The sequence below is a fragment of the Sarcophilus harrisii genome, chromosome 1 (genome assembly GCF_902635505.1).
Source record: "Sarcophilus harrisii chromosome 1, mSarHar1.11, whole genome shotgun sequence".
Lineage (NCBI taxonomy): Eukaryota > Metazoa > Chordata > Mammalia > Dasyuromorphia > Dasyuridae > Sarcophilus > Sarcophilus harrisii.
Genome location: NC_045426.1, coordinates 393221614 through 393238466, shown reverse-complemented (window position 1 = coordinate 393238466; position 16853 = coordinate 393221614). Strand labels below are relative to the sequence as shown.

Sequence of the window (16853 nt, the reverse complement as noted above, 5' to 3'; positions counted from 1 at the left end):
GAATAGTCATTTGATGATTAGAATGTAATAGCAAAGTAGATGGTAATGCATCTTATTTCAATTAATAACAGATTTTAATTTCCAATTTGAATTTTGATGGTGTCAAGGACTTTGACATGGAGCACTTTCTTCATTGAGTCTTGTAATTATGGTTACATAGAAGATAGGGACTTTAGTACCCACCAAAGGCAGTTGTCAGGTCCCATATCCCCAAGAGTTGCTTGTTTGGATACTGGTTTCAGAATAAGCAAGGGCAGGCCCTATGAGAACTGCTGTTACTCTTTAGATTTTTGCGTTTAATTGTTCATTTCTTGAAACGACAGATGGTGTAGCAGAGTAGCTGGGAAAGTGGTTCTCTTTTTTAAAACAATGCTTCATTGGAAGAAGGCAGTATGGGCTAAGCTGAAAACAGAAATGATGAATTGTCTTGGTGGTGCTGCTGTTCTTGTGTTCTTCTGAGTTTTAGTCCTATATCACCAAGTGACTATTAGACATTTATAATTGAATGTCTAAGAGAAATCTCAAACTTGACATACCCAAAACAGAACTAATCTACCAAACTTCTCTTTTTCTACAGAGGGAATTGTCATTCTTGTCTGTTGGTGGTTTTTCTTGGGTCCAAGAGATCTTGCAGCTTTGTCCTTGGCCTCTGCCTCTGCCTCTGCCTCTGCCTCTGCTTCTGCTTCTGCTTCTGCTTCTGCTTTCTTCAGTCTCCAGTCAGCTCCGACTCGTGGCTTCTCAATCTCCAGTCTGTGGCGAGTAGTCTTTTCTTCCAGAGTGTTCTTTCTCGGAGCCCTGTTGATGTTCTGGAGAAATTCTCTTTTGCTCCAAGAGCTTCCTTAATTTATGTGATCTCCCAAAGGTTAACTCCGCCTTCTGGAGGGAGAGGGATTCTGGGTTATCTCCCAGAGTGCTCTCTGGTCCTAAGGGAGGTGTGAATTCAGCTCATACTAGTCCTGAACTCTTGTGTGAACTCCATTGAGTACTTAGATACTTGAGCTCTCTAAAGAGCTTGTGAACACAAGCATTGTTCAATCAGTTCCACCTAATACCTTGTTTCAAGTTCTGGCCCCAAATCAGATCAAATCAACTCCAATGTCTTCACACTTTGTAAAGAAATGTCTTAATACTTTAGTAAAGATTCCAACATTGTCTTTTAAGTTTATAACCTCAGAGTTATCTTTGGTTCCTCTCTCTTAAAGAAAACATTTCTTTAATTGATATCATATCTTGATATTTCTATCTCTAAAACATCTCTCAAATCCAACCCATTAATTTTACTCACAAAGCTACCACCATTTAGTTCAGGCTTTCATTTTTCACCTGGACTATCACAATGACCTCCTAATTGATATCCTTTCTTAAGTATTTCCCCGCTTTAGAACATCTATCACAAAGTTGCCAAAGTGATTTTCCTCAGATAAAATATATAGAACTACAAAGGAATCCAATTATATTGAAGAAAAGATGTTATTTTTTCCCCCCAAACAAGTTCATAGATGTCTCTGGAATCTATTTGTAGGCTTCAGACTAAGAATACCTGGATTGGATAATCTTCAAAGTAATTTTCCACTTTTAACATTCTATGATTCCATGACGTCTCTACTGCCCTATTGCAATTGCTCCCATCAAAAAAATCAAAATTAGGGCAGGTAGGTGGTGCAGTGGATAGAGCACCAGCCCTGAAGTCAGGAGGACCTGAGTTCAAATTTGATCTCAAACACTTAACACTTCCTGGCTGTGTGACCCTGGGTAAGTTACTTAATCCCAATTGTGTAATGGGTTGAGGATTGAGTTGATGCACTGAGGTCCCAAGCACATGAGGCTAAATAGTAATTGGACTATACTCTATTAATATACATGCTTGGATAAAGAATGGCCCCGCCCACTCTCTGTGCAAGTCCTGATGTGTTGTATAGGAAATGACGATTTTGGTGGGTGGAGGCAGAGAGACAGGAAGAGGCTGGAAGAGATTGGCCTGGGTTCCATGCTAGCAGCTGCTGTTTGTGTGGCTGCTGGTCTAGCTAGCTTCTTGACTCAGCTGCACACATTGCTATGGCCAATTCTCTTCCACCTCCGATCTTTCTTCACTGAGAATAAAGATTGAAGATTTTCCCCTAACCTGAATTCCTGACTCCGGCTGATTTTAAAATACGTGGTCTTCACACAATTGCCTCAGCTAAAAAAGATAAATCAAAACTATTCACTATCTTTAATCAAATATTTGACTGTGTCATTCCCCTACAACTACAATAACTCCCTATTGCTTCTTGGAAAAAATATAAACTTGATAGTCTTGTTTCTAGAATCTTTTACATATTAGCAGCAATCTATCCTTCCAGTTTTGTTACACTCTATACTTTATACATATAACCTATACTCATAAACTTCATCTATAAACAAGTTCAAGAAGGAAATGGCAAAATGCTATGATATGTTTTTCCAAGAAAACCCCAAATGAGTTCACAAAGAATTGTATGTGGCACAACAATATACTTCAAATAAATTCAACTCCCTGTTCCTCATAGACACTCCACCTCCTATCTTCTTATTTAGAGTGTATTTGCCGCTTACCTTTGACTTATATAATATCCCACTTTCTTTAAGACAAAGTTCAAAAACAACTTTTTCTATGAAATTCTTCTTTCATCCAAACCCCTAACTCCTAATGTTTTCCCCCAAGCTTTGTATTTATTTTCTCTATATTTATTCGACTTTTATTCATGCAGGTACAAGTTGGACACTCTATTTCACATCTCCTCCTGCCCCTCCTTCTTTAATGGCAGAGATTGCTCTTATGTGCCTATAAAATTTTAAATGCATAATATAAATTGCAAAGGAAACCAGCTGTATTGAAATAAGGATGTCATTGTTTGTTTTTTCTATTCCAAAGTTCACAGAATCCCCCGAAATCTTTCCACAGACCCCAGTCTAAGAACTCTGGATTGGATTTTCTTCAAGGTTGCTTTCAACTCTTTACATGAGATGATCCTCTAAGCTCCCCTATGTTCTATTGCTGCTACTTACATCAGAAAAATCCCAAATTAACAATAAGCAATTCAGAAACCAAGAAAGAGTTTGTTGGATGGTATTGAGGAGTCATGAAAGACTCAAGATTCTTCGATTTATTCTGGATCTAGGAATTTAGAGCTGCTTCCTTACCCAAATTTTTTCCCTCCCTCCCTTTTCTTCTTTCCTTCTGATGAGGGAAAGATTCCAATCTTTGACTCCCAACCGCCCTAGCTAATGTAAATTACCCTTTGACTCACAAATCCTGGTCCCTTTGAATTCCAATAGAAGATCCGGACCTGTCCCAGCCCCACCCGGATATGAGCCAACTTTGGGGCTACACCCCAAAGCCCCTCGAGCTAAGTCTTGGACTTAAAAGGACCACAATGGGAATCCATCTTTGCAGAGATTCCAAACGTGGCAGCCATGTGACGACCCTCTGTCCATTAGACCCTCTGTCCAGTGCCCTCCTTATCTCTACCTTCACCTATCTCCTACTTCTAAACTCAGTAATAAACCTCTTTTATTAATCTAGCTATCTGGGCCAATAAATGCTTTTATTGGGAATTCACTGAGCTACTAGACCTCAGTATCCTTGTGCCAAATCTAAGGGGGTTGCAGGGGAACTCTGTTTGGCTCCCTGTACCCCAAACCTGCCACTAGACCTTAACTAACCCCAAATCTAGACCTCAACATGTCCTTCCTTCCTTCCTTTTTTTCCCTTCCTTCCTTCCTTTTTTCCCTTCCTTCCTTCCTCTTTTTTTCCCTTCCTTCCTTTTTTCCCTTCCTTCCTTCCTTTCTTTTTACCCTTCCTTCCTTTTTTCCCTCCCTTCCTTCCTTTTTTCCCTTCCTTTTTTTCCCTTCCTTCCTTCCTTTTTTTCCCTTCCTTCCTTCCTTTTTTTCCCTTCCTTCCTTCCTTCCTTTTTCCCTTCCTTCCTTCCTTTTTTTCCCTTCCTTCCTTCCTTTTTTTCCCTTCCTTCCTTTTTTCCCTTCCTTCCTTCCTTCCTTTTTTTCCCTTCCTTCCTTCCTTCCTTTCTTTCCCTTCCTTCCTTCCTTTTTTCCTTTCCTTCCTTCCTTTTTTCCCTTCCTTCCTTCCTTTTTTCCCTTCCTTCCTTCCTTCCTTTTTTTCCCTTCCTTCCTTCCTTTTTTCCCTTCCTTCCTTCCTTTTTTTCCCTTCCTTCCCTTCCTTTTTTCCCCTTCCTTCCTTTTTTCCCTTCCTTCCTTCCTTTTTCCCTTCCTTCCTTCCTTTTCCCTTCCTTCCTTTTTTTCCCTTCCTTCCTTCCTTTTTTCCCTTCCTTCCTTCCTTTTCCCTTCCTTCCTTCCTTTTTTCCCTTCCTTCCTTCCTTTTTTTCCCTTCCTTCCTTCCTTTTTTCCCTTCCTTCCTTCCTTTTTTCCCTTCCTTCCTTTTTCCCTTCCTTCCTTCCTTTTTTTCCCTTCCTTCCTTCCTTCCTTTTCCTTCCTTCCTTCCTTTTCCTTCCTTCCTTCCTTTTCTTCCCTCCCTTCCTTTCCTTCCTTCCTCTTCCTTCCTTTCTTTCCTTCCTTCCTTCCTTTTCCTTCCTTCCTTCCTTTTCCTTCTTCCTTCCTTTCTTCTTTCCTTCCTTTCCTTGCTTCCTTCCTTCTTCTTCTTTCCTTCCTTCTTTTCTTGTCTTTACTTTCCTTACCTTTCCGTCTTTCCCAAATCCGATCATCCTTAATTCCATCCTTTTTGTTAAAGCCATGAACTAAAAGGACTTCTATTTCCTAGTTCTTTTCCACGAAATTCCGGGATCGATTCTTATTATAATTCACAAAACTTTCCAGATGTAATAGCGCCATGAATCAATAAGTGACTTTTTGGTCATTTCCTAGGAGTTCCTTGAACATCCTTTGAGAATCATCCGGTTCTTATATGGGGTACTTAGAAGATTTTCCGATGTAAGTAACTTTGAATAGAAACAAAAGACTTAGGAGACATCTCATTAAGAGTTGAAAGCTGTAACCTTGAGAAACCAATTCAGAGTTCTTAGACTGAGGTCTTAAAATGATTCTGAGAGGATTCTGTGAAGCTTTTGGAATAGAAGGACAAAAATGATCTTATTTCAATACAGCTGGTTTCCTTTACCATTAGATTTTAGAATTTAAAATTTTATCGAAGAACGAGCTCACGGAAGCTTGGGTGCAGATGGAGGCAAAGAGATGAGTTTACTTCGGCTTACTTAAGACTTAAGGCAGGAGTTAAAGGTTGTTAGATTTAAATTGGAGAGGCTGGACAGAAGGTCCCGAAGATCAGGGAAGTGGAGTGAGACTTGGAGGGCAAATGCGGAAGTTCGGAGCGCTAGGCTCCGCCGAGGAGCTTCAAGGGGCGGATGGCGTACAAGCGGCTTGTGAGCCCGTGCGGTTAAATGGGAGGTGCGCTGGATCCGAGCGCTGGCCCTCGTCAGATTGCCCCTCGAGGGAACGAGAGAGTCGGGAGAACATCGCAGCAGGCATAGTACGACTCGCCGGGCTGCCGGCCGGAAGTAGGAAGAGGAGCGGCGGTGACTACGGCCGCCACGGCGGAGGCGGCGTTGTGGTCTCCCTGGTGCGGTTTAAAGAAGCGGCGGTTTCGCGGGATCCGGAGATGGCGGAGAAGTTTGACCACCTCGAGGAGCATCTGGAGAAGTTCGTGGAGAACATCCGCCAGCTCGGCATTATCGTCAGCGACTTCCAGCCCAGCAGCCAGGCGGGACTCAACCAGAAACTGTGAGAGCGGTGGCGCCCCCCTCCGTGTCACACCCCTGGCCCTCTTTCCCCGCGCTGCTTCTCCCCCGGGGGCTAGAGGCAGGCTCTGCAGGCAGATGGAGGAAAAGATCGAGCGCCGGTGGGGGGATGGGTGGGGGGGGGGCGGAAGGGGAGGGCGCGGGGTGGGGGGCAGGGTTGCGGGAGGCGAGCCCTCGCGGGAGCGCCTCTCTCTGCTGGCTTTAACCGCGGCCACTGCTGCGGGTTACTGCAGCCCGGCTTTGAAGACCGGGGGAAGCAGCAGAGAGAAAAGAACGGCTCAGTAAAGTGTCATACCTAGCACTTCAGTGTGGTGAGGAAAGTTGCATTTGGAGTCCGGAGTCGTAGGTTCGGACCTCATTGCGGACTGATTGCTTTCACTTTGGGCGTGATGGCGACCTTGCCAGCCTCCGCTTAAACTTTTGTAAAGCGGGGATAAATACATAAGTTATCGTCTCTTAGGATCGTTGGGAGGAAAGCACTCTATTAGTCTTATGTAAATGAGACTTGTTATTCTCTACTGAAAGTTTAGGCTGGCATGGCAGCTGGAAAGGAAGGGGGTTAGGGCTGTACGCTGCAGGAATGGTTGTGGAACTTGAATATAGCTCCTACTGTCTAAGGATCTGCAGATCCGATAAATTAATCACACGGACAAGTTTTGAGCTGTAATTCTGCGCATTTTGGACTGTGAACAGATAGGAAAGAAGTTAAGAGACATAGATTTGTATAAGTAGTTGTATCTAGATATATAATATGAGTGTGTGTATGTCTACTGCAGTTTTACTCTTGTACAGAACAGAGAGTATAACCATCATACAGTCATTTTATGCATATATTATACATATAGTTACACTATATATTCTCAGTACTGTCATGCATATATATGTATATTCATCTCCAAATACATACCTACAAATGTAGTGTGCATATGTATGTAGACACATGTACACCCATTTATGGATGTATGAGAAGAAACAGGATCAGAGATTGAGAACTGAGATGTTTCATAATGTTCATGTAGTTTGTATCTCCTCAATTTAAAGATTAAAAGAGTCCACTAACTGTTGTTCAGGGTCACACAGGTCACCCTAGAGTAGCAGTTGTTCAGTTGTGTTTGACTCTTCCTGACCCCGGGGACAAAGCATACATTGATTCTTCTGTCCTCCATTATTGTCATTGGAGTTTATGTGGCCAAAGATACTGCAGTGGATTTCCTTCTCCCATGGATCACCTTTTGTCAGAACTCTCCCTTATGACCTATCTTGGGTAATGATGCCATGTATAACTCCATGTATAAATCTGGCTCCAGTCTTATTTTATGTAACTTCAGTTCCAAAACCCATTGATATGGAATTTTCTCCCTGTTGGTGGAGATAAAGGCCCTGCCCTGTATATACATGTATACATGTATAACATGTATAAAATGATAGTTTCATTGAGCCCTTCCACCATAACAGGGTAGTGATTCAGTAGAGAATTACTGTAATTGAGGTTAGCTAAATGATGTGTGTGTGTGTCTGTCTGTCTGTCTTATTAGCATGTGCTCTTTATTCTTAGTGCTTAAAATATTTAACTGAATTTAATTTTTGTTTCATGTTTAGAAATTTCATTGTGACTGGCTTACAGGATATTGACAAGTGTCGACAGCAGCTTCATGATATTAGTGTTCCTTTAGAAGTCTTTGAGTAAGTATAATTTTTTTATATTAGTTTAATAGTAAATCTTTGAGTAAGTAGAGTGTGTGGACAGAAATTGACTAAAATCTTTTTTTTTTTTTTAATTACCAGGTTAAATTCTTTTTTTTTTTAAGTTACCAGGTTTAGAAATCTTTAAAAATTGACAGAATTTTCATATAGAGAAAGATTATTAAAACATAAAGAGTACCTTCACAAGTTTTTAAGTCCTATTTATGCAGAGAGCTGAAATTTTCTCTGGTTAGACCTTTCTTTTCCTGTCTACATAGGATAAATGGTTAGATACATAAAATCTCTGTTGCATACTGCTTGTGTGTTCTTAGGTAAGTCACTTAACCTCTTTGTGTTCTCTGCAGCTTTCTAAGACTAAGTTGTAGAGAAGGTGACAATTTGCACTGGTGAAGAGTTCGCGCTAGGTAGCACAGAGGATACAGCACCAGCCCTGAAGTCAGGAGCTACCTGAGTTCAAATCTGGTCTCAGACACTTAGCACATCCTAGCTGTGTAACCCTGAGCAAATCACTTAACCCCAGTTGCCTCAGGGGAGGGAAAGATTTTTGGCCCTTTATATTAGAGAATGTCTGAATTTTTCTGTTTCGAGTTGTTTATTATAAAATTTGGATTAAGTTCTTTTCTGTGTTGTCTGCAGTTTTCAACAAAATCGCCCCCAAATTCCCATTTAATTTCTTATATTAACCTGAGATACATTGAAACTGCTGGGGGAAAAATCATGATGTTGAAAGGATAACTATCTCTCTTGTGATCAATTATTCATTCAGCAAATAGTAACACAATAGTAAGCCCTGAGGAAATTTAAAAATCAGCAAACAAAGTTCTGTCAGTCATTATGAGAACTGCTAACAATCTTAAATGATTTGTGGAAGTTGATATCAGAGTTCTCTGGATAACAGATGTGTATATCCTATATATATTATGTTTGCTTATCTGAATGTTTTTATGCTCCTTTTGTGTCCCTTCCCCCATTACGATATAAATTAGATTGGAGAACTCTCTCTTTGTATTCTTAGCACCCAACACTGTCTAGCACATAGTATGCCTTTAAATGCTATTTGGCTGAATGGAGAAATAAATATTAAATACCAGTTGTATGCAAGGAACTGGGGATATTATGACCAAATTATAACATTTCCTACACTCAAAGGAAGATGCTTTTTAGCCCATCTTTTCTGTATTCTGCCATTTCCTCAGCCCTTGAACTGTCTTTGTATCCAACATCAAAACTTTCTCCCACATGTTACTGACCCTGCCCATTTTCTCCATTGGAACTTTATGGCTTGTATTTGCAATGTTGGCTAATTCTGTTTCTTTCATTCCACCTGCTCTCTGAAATGTAACTTAAGTGGAATTCATAGAATATGCCAATTTTTGATGCAGAAAATTGACTGTTATAATTCAAAACCAGGTTTTTTTTGGTCATAAGCAATAACTTGTAATATTTAAATTCTTTGGAAGTAACTTTAGCTGTATCATGCACAGTATGAATTGGGTTTTGCATAATTTGTTAATTCATTACTGTATAATTCAACTTGACTTTTAGGCTATAAGGCCAAATTATTTCATATGTGAAAAAGCAAATCTTTGCTATGTAGTAAAGTTAAAATATGTGTGCAGACCTAAGTTGTGTGTCTTGATGGAATCACAAAAAACTGAACTAAAATATTTTTATGGGAATAGTGGTTAATTTCTAGAAGTAGTACAACAGATACTTCTAAGGGGAGAATTTCCTTGGAATTTATTCTAAACTTAAGTCAATAGTAATGGCATGCGTATAGGGTGGGCTCAGATTTATGAGTCTTATATCATAGGTTTAGTTCTGCTAACTTGCCATATGCTGTCATAATTGCTATGTATCATATCACTCAGCCTTTTCAGATTTTAACATTCTTATCTGTCAGATGGTATAATGTTTTCTTTACTTCACATAGTTGTTTTGAGAATTAAACCAAAATAACAGAAGTAAAAGCATTGTGAAAAGTCAGAATAGCAGACAAAAATTATTGTTAGTTTTGATAATTATTTAATTTAGAAGTAATATATATATATATATATATATATATATATATATATATATATATATTGATTCTTGAGTTATTAGTATTAGTAGAAGATAGTAATAGATCTTCTAATTTACTTCTTGATCTAATGTATAAGAAATAGTTGATTGGACACTGAACTCTAAAAAGTAAATATATTTTTCATGTTTTTATAGAATAAATCATTTTGTACATTGAATTATTTTGACACAGAGTACCTTAGCAGTTATACTATCCATGTACCTAATGTTTTAATTACTTTGTTTTTCAGAGTATTTTATTCTTAATGATAATTTAACATGAGGTGTTTGATATTTTCAGATATATTGATCAAGGCCGTAATCCCCAGCTGTACACCAAAGAATGTTTAGAGCGGGCTCTAGCCAAAAATGAACAAGTTAAAGGCAAAATTGACACTATGAAGGTAAGATTGTCATGTTATGGTGAAAAAAGTTTTTTCAGGATTTGTAGCGAACAGAAATTTGAGAAGCAGAGCCCTTGTTTTTTTTTTATCTTTTTGTTATTTTCCATCAATATGGGAAAAACTGAAAATTTTCATTTCCCAATATTTCAATTAGGATTTCTGCAATTTTACCTGTTAGGTAAAAATAAACAGTCTTACAAAATCCAGATTAATTTTACCTGTCTTCAGGTAGCTTGGTAGAGCAGTGGATATAGAGTGTTGAATCTTAATTCAAGAAGATCTGAATTAAAATCTGGCTTTACCTACCTGTTAACTATGTAATAGGGTTTGTCACTTAATCTTTTTTTGCCTCGGTTTCATCATCTGTATGATCATAGGGATCATAATTCCTACTTCCCAGGATTGTTGTAAGGATAAAATGATTTATTTGTAAAGCTCTTTGCAAACTTTTAAATGCTATATAAATTCTATTATTATGTCATCAACGTTATCACTATTATTGTTAAATTATTATTGGTAGGAATATGACAGATGTGAATACTAAGAATCTGCTTAGATGCTTATACTTACCTTTTCTCAAGGGAATAAAAGCAATAATATGTAATGTATTTTAAATTAGATTCATAGATCATAGAGTCATAGATCAGAGTCAAAGCATTGCGGAACACACAGAAGTTCTTCTGAATCAAACATTTCTTGATAAAAGCTCTGAGCAAAGATGAATAAGTCAAATGAAAAATGATGCTTGAACCTTGATGGTTGAATTTTTATGTCTCTTGGCTTGAAAGAAATTCTCAGTAATTTGGTCTTGTTTGTTTTGCAGTGTTTCTTTACGACATGTTATTAAAAGCTTTGTTCAAAATCTGACACTGGCAATAATCACATACTTTGAATAGTTTACCTGAGAAAATTGGAGAATAGGCACCTTTTTTTCTTTTTAAAAAATAGTTGCAATTGCAGGCCCATTTTTCATTTCTTCCATACTTGGAACTATGCTTATTCATTTTTTTTTTTTTCTTTTGGAGGGAGTAGTAGTATAGTCTGTAGAATTAAATCAAGTAGCAATCACTTATAAAACATTGTGGCAAACATTGTGCTAGATTCTGGGTAAACAAAGATAGAAATGAAATAACCCCTGGCCTTAAAGAGTTTTGTGAGGGGCCTGGCAATTCCAGTCTTTTGATTGTAAACCAGTATGACTGTTATTGCTCAAGCATTTTCTGGATGTCTTTTCTTTATGTGCCACTGTGACAATTTTTATACTGAGTTCTTTTTGGACAATTCAGAAAATTCAATGATGGCAGTAATGCTTTATGACTTTGTCTTCATCGTGGTATTCTTTATCATAGTTTTTTGTTTTCTTCACTTCTTGACTATTTGACATTCCAGGTCATGGTTTTATCAAGTGTAGAACTTTATTATAAAAGACATTTTTTTAATCAAAAGTTCTCATTTAAGAGAAGATTATGGGACGATGATAAAGTAGGTCAGAAAATTCCTCACTCTCCGTATTTCTGCTCCCAAACAAATAAGACTTGGGATAGAACAGGTCCTCCTGGGATAGTTGGAGAACCCCACCCCCCCACCCCACCTCACCCCCCCACCCCACCTCACCCCCCCCAAAAAAGATTTCTGGATGGTGATTTGGCTGATGTGAAGTGTGAACACTTCCAGGGTAGCTCTGCTAAAACAGCTACCTGAGAACCCTGGGGCTAGGAACTTTCATTTCTGGGGCAGTGTGGGAAGTCTGGGATTTGAGGCTAGGAAGAAATGCTAGGCCCATCTGTGCTGCTGAGTTGCAGTACTTGGGGATAAAGAATCGCCACAGTCTGGTGAATGCAGGAGCAGTGGCATTGCTGGCTTCAGACACTTAGAAGAGGGTGAAGTTCTTCGTTCTGGGTTCCAGGTTAGAAGGGAGAACTCATAGAAGACCTGAAGCCAACGCACCATCCCCCCATCCTAGGATTAAAAGTGATTGTACTAACAAGCTCTTATTTAAAGAAAATTAAAAAAGCAGACCAAGGATAAAGAATCCAATCATAGGAAGTTTATCTATCCGAAAAGAATTCATAAAGAAATCAAAAAAGACTTTTAAAATCAAATGAGATAAATTGAGGAAAAACTAAAAAGCAAGGATAATGAATAAAAACGAAGATTATGAAAAGAAAGCCAACTAGAAAAGCAGATCCAGAATCTTAAGGAATAAAATGACTCATTGAAAATTAGAATTGGGCAAGGGAAGCCAGTGAAATTATGAGATTAAGAAATAATAAAAATATAAAGCATGAAAAAATAGAATATAAGACATAAGAAAAACAGCAGACCTGGAGAACAGATCAAGAAGAGAAAACACAAGAATAATTAGATTATCTGAAAGCTATGGCCAAGAAAAGAACTTAGATACAATAATACAAGAAATAATCAAAGAAAATCGTCCCAAAGTGATAAAATAAGAGAGGAAAGAATAGAAAAAAATCTACCTATCACCACCTTAAGAAGATCCTTTAAGGAAAATACACAGAAACATATCTGCTAAATTTCAAAACCCCTAGATCAAAGAAAATTTACAAGCAACAACAACAAAGTCAAATATGCTGAAGTTGTAGTTAAGAGTCGCACAAGTACTATAATTTTGCATAGTAACAATCAAAGGAACTAGGGTTGCGACTGAAAATATCATATCCAGCAAAATTAAGCATAATATCGAATGAAAAGGACATTCAGTGAGCTGTCAGATTTTCAGAATCTTGTTGCAAACAAACCTGAACTTTAGAAAATTTAACAAATAAAAGTCAACATCAAAGACTTAATTTCAAGGGATTCAAGAACATTGTTTATGTTTTATATGTGGATTGCAGACCATATGTTTAAGATTGTTATTAGTAACGGTTAGTCCAAAAGAAAGATTGGGGTAGAGTTGAGTATGATGTAATTATGAAAAGCAAAACTGTAGAAAAAGGTAAAAACATTAATTATGTTGTATGAATGAGATGCAAGAGGAAGAACCAATGCAGAAAATTAAAAGGGGAGGAGGATTGGTAGTTTTGAAATCCTACTCACATCAGGAATCTATTAAAGAGGGAACTATACGTATACAAGAAGGGAATAACATCCTCCAAAATCTATAAACAAATTAGAGGAGGAGGGAATAGAATTAGGTGGGGTATAGAAGGGTGTATAAATAAATGGGAATGGGTTAAGCTGTATAGATTAATGGGAAAGGGATAAAGGAGGGAAAGAGTGGGGGGAGAGGTTATGGGAGGCATTCTTGGAGTAGGGTGGAAAGGTTAAGTAAAGCAAAGCAAGTTATTAGCAAGTAGAAGTAAAGTAGAAGAGTTATGCAGGGATAGGAAGAAAAGAAAAAACACAGTTCTGAATACAGTGTGTTATATCATAATAATGTTATTATATATATATTATATATTACACATATATGTATATATTACATATAATATGTAACATTATATATAGAAAGTACATATACTTTCTTGAAATAGAAATTTATTTCTACATATTGTGAATCCTCTCATAATGTTCTGCTCTGTACATGACAAATATTTTTTTTCTGTTCCCCCCCCCCCCCATTTTCTATTTTAAATAAAAATTGTAAAACCAAGAAAAAAATTCCAGTTTAAACAGTTATTGTAGAATTGGACTTTGAATATTTCTTGAACTTTGTGCAGTGTGGTAAAATAGATAGAATGCTGGGTTTATTTCCCATCTCATTACTAGCTATGTCATTGCACCACTTCCTAACATCCCAAAGTCTTTGTATTCTCATCTACAAAATGGAGTATGTATTTTCATTGTCTATTTTTGATGTTATTGTAAGAAAAGGTTTTGCAAACTTTAAAACTATTCAAATGTGAATTGTTATTTTAAAATATTTTAGTTCTTCTTGACATAGAATATAAGAAATCATTGATTTACTATACAATTGGGTGACTGTTGAAGATTTAATTATAATAATGCTAGTTCATGTCATCATGTTTGGAGTAGATTCCCAGGTGTTCTGAAGATCTTTTCTATGAACTGTTTGCAAACAGTAAGTTTGGTTAGTTAGAACGTAGAGTTGCTTAATTAGATCGTACTTATGGAATCCTGTTACGTGAGTTGTCTACTAAAATTAATTCCAGCTGTGTGTTTTCCTTCAGGGTAGAACGTAGTACTTTTACAAGAAGGAAGAAGGGGTTGTGTTTGATGTGTGTATGGGGAGATTAGATGGGAATCATCATTTGAAGGAACATGCATTGCTGAGGTCATTTTGAAAGAAACTTTTAAACTCATTATTTTGAAATTAAATTGAATTGAAATTTGTAGTTTTTCTAGGCTAAAATAAGTTTTATGTCAAATACATCAGTAAACATTAACAAACTGAATATTAAGTTTTAATGAAATATAGGCCAATTTTGTATTTACTTTTGAATAATCTGGTTTACTTTATGAGTTGTGTAACATTTGTGTAATGTATAAAGTTTAATCTAGATGATAGATCAAAAAATGATATCTTTTGGCATTTTATATTTTTCTTCACAGAAATTTAAAAGCTTGTTGATTCAAGAGCTTTCCAAAGTTTTTCCAGAAGACATGGCTAAGTATCGAAGTATCCGAGGTGAAGATCATCCTCCTCCTTCTTAGTCTGCTTTCATTGCGTTTAAGAAGTCTGTTTACAACTTTCACCGAATTGTCATGCCTTTTGGAAATGTTTGTCTGAGGATGAAAGTGGGTTCTTGAAATGTGAATTTCGAACAGTTATTTGAAGGCCATTACATTTTTTCCTCAAGACTATGTTTCAGAAGAACTTTCAATGGACATTGTCACCTTTTTGTTATACAAGATATGTATAACCGGCTATCATTTCACTTTCCATGAATGGTACTTCTTAGAACTAAAATGAAAGTCTTTATTGTTGTCAAGTGCCAGAGTATTAATGGTTTATAATCTCTTCAATGTGAATTGACATTGGGTGGGAAAATTGTACACAAGAAAAAAGGTCATGAAAAATAACTGTCATTGTCAACTTTTTTTTTTAAACATGGCCATTCAGCTGGAAGACTTAACCATTTGATCTAAAGGTGTTTTTTTTTTTTTCCCTTTGTATTCTTTCCATTCCATTTTTCTTTGTTAAAAATTGGGATCCATTGTAGAAGAGGCTTATATGTGATTAGTGATATTTGTGTTTTGTACAGTTTAACTTTGATGCATAACAAGTTTTTAGTGGAACTATAAACATTTGCTTTGGTTAAGCCGAGTATATATAATAAAATATTTCCAGATACTGTTACTTAATTCATTTAATTTTTCCCTTATAATATTTGCAGTTTATAGTATAATATTCTATTTTGTAGGCACCCAATCCATTTTTGCCTCAAGTTTGAATAATATTCCTAAAATTCATCTGAAGAAATTTCAAGGATTTTCCTTTCTACCTTATAATATTCAGTGAACATTGCAAAAAAAAAGTCTGAAATCCTAATTTATGCCTTTGCTATGTATACTAACTTATTTATTGTCTTAAGAAATAGCTTAAATATTTTCCAAGAAAGTCTTAAAATTATTGTTTTAGTGACTTAAATCTTATATTGCATATGAAAAGATAGGCTAGAAGTATATCATAGCTTATACTCTCTGAACTGTCAAATTCCATCTTGATTATTTCTACTGGAAAAAAGTTAAATAGGCATCTGTTTGAAATAATTTCTTGTCAGACTGTCAAAGCAGAAAGAAATGTTTTAGCTAGCCAAACATCACATTCACATTTTTTATAAGTCTATACAAATGACTTATGTAAAAGTTATTTAGACTTTTCTGGGGCTGATTTTGAACAAATACAAGATTCACTAGAGTGCTTATTTTTTATTTCTTTTGCTAAACACAATTCAGAGTAACCACATTCTTAAGAGATAAATCAAAGCTAACTATATTAAAAAAGAAACTGAGTTAAGTATTAAAGTGACATCCTTTTCATGACAACACTATTTGGGTACCATCAACAGGATAAATTTTTTGTGGTTTTCAAGTAGTAACAGAATTTAACTGACCTAACCACAAGTACTCATCTGCATTTATTCCCTTACAACCAACATCAAGTATACATTATATGAAGGCTGGCTGGGGTAGATGATATTAGCCCCAGAAATGTCTGAATGACTAAATAATCAAGATAATCAATATTTTCCAACCCAACTCCATCTGTCTCTGCTGAAATAGCTTATGGATAGTACTTCTAACCATATCCACATCTAGTTCTTTGTATACGTTGTAAAAGCAAATATAATTGATAAGTTACCACACATCTTTCCCCTTGCTATTGGAAAAACAACTCAGACAATTCTCTATAATTATAATTATATTCAAGGTAGAGGTTATAAAATGAATTTTATTGTCAACATTATCTAAAACATATATGAATATATTTGCCCTGATCTCTGCTTCTGAATACTTGGTACTTATGGTTTCTGCAATATAAGAGTGGGACATTTCTATTTCTGAAATAAAGTATTTTGAAAATTTGTTTAAATAATCTTTGTTATTGACATCCTCCTACATGAATAACAAGTCGCTTCAAATTGACAAGTATTTATTAAATGACTTATGAGCTCTAGGCATTGTGCTAAATTCTGTGGATACAAAGAAGGATGATGCCAGTTCTTGCCTGAAGGAACTCACATTCTAATGAGAGGGGACAACATGCAAACAATTATGTACAATTAAGGTTTTGGAAAAGTCCCTTGAGAGTCCCTTGGACAGCAAGACAGCAAAGAGATCAAATCAATCAATACTTAAAATTAATTCGGGCTATTTAAGCTGGGAGGTCAAATTCTGGAGCTGATGCTTAAATGTTTTGGCCATATAAGGAAAAAATGAGAATCATTAGAAAACACCCTGATGTTGGAGATGATTGAAGGCAAAAAGAAAAGAGAATGATAGAGGATGA

The 16853-nt window shown here is 36.5% G+C and overlaps 1 protein-coding gene across 1 annotated transcript; it reads left to right on the top strand.

The window, feature by feature from the left end:
* Positions 1-5500: 5500 nt before the first annotated feature.
* Positions 5501-16430, top strand: MED10 (mediator complex subunit 10). The gene is made up of 4 exons (XM_031946110.1): positions 5501-5730; positions 7347-7430; positions 9814-9916; positions 14453-16430. The coding sequence occupies exons 1-4, from the start codon at positions 5609-5611 to the stop codon at positions 14552-14554; spliced, it is 411 nt and encodes a 136-aa protein (XP_031801970.1). The 5' UTR covers positions 5501-5608; the 3' UTR covers positions 14555-16430.
* Positions 16431-16853: the final 423 nt, after the last annotated feature.

Excerpts from the sequence above, each read along its gene's own strand:
- MED10 (XM_031946110.1), top strand. The coding sequence starts at position 5,609 with ATGGCGGAGAAGTTTGACCACCTCGAGGAGCATCTGGAGAAGTTCGTG. Across the intron at positions 7,431-9,813 it reads GTTCCTTTAGAAGTCTTTGA|ATATATTGATCAAGGCCGTA; the intron begins GTAAGTATAATT and ends TGATATTTTCAG. Across the intron at positions 9,917-14,452 it reads GCAAAATTGACACTATGAAG|AAATTTAAAAGCTTGTTGAT; the intron begins GTAAGATTGTCA and ends TTTTCTTCACAG.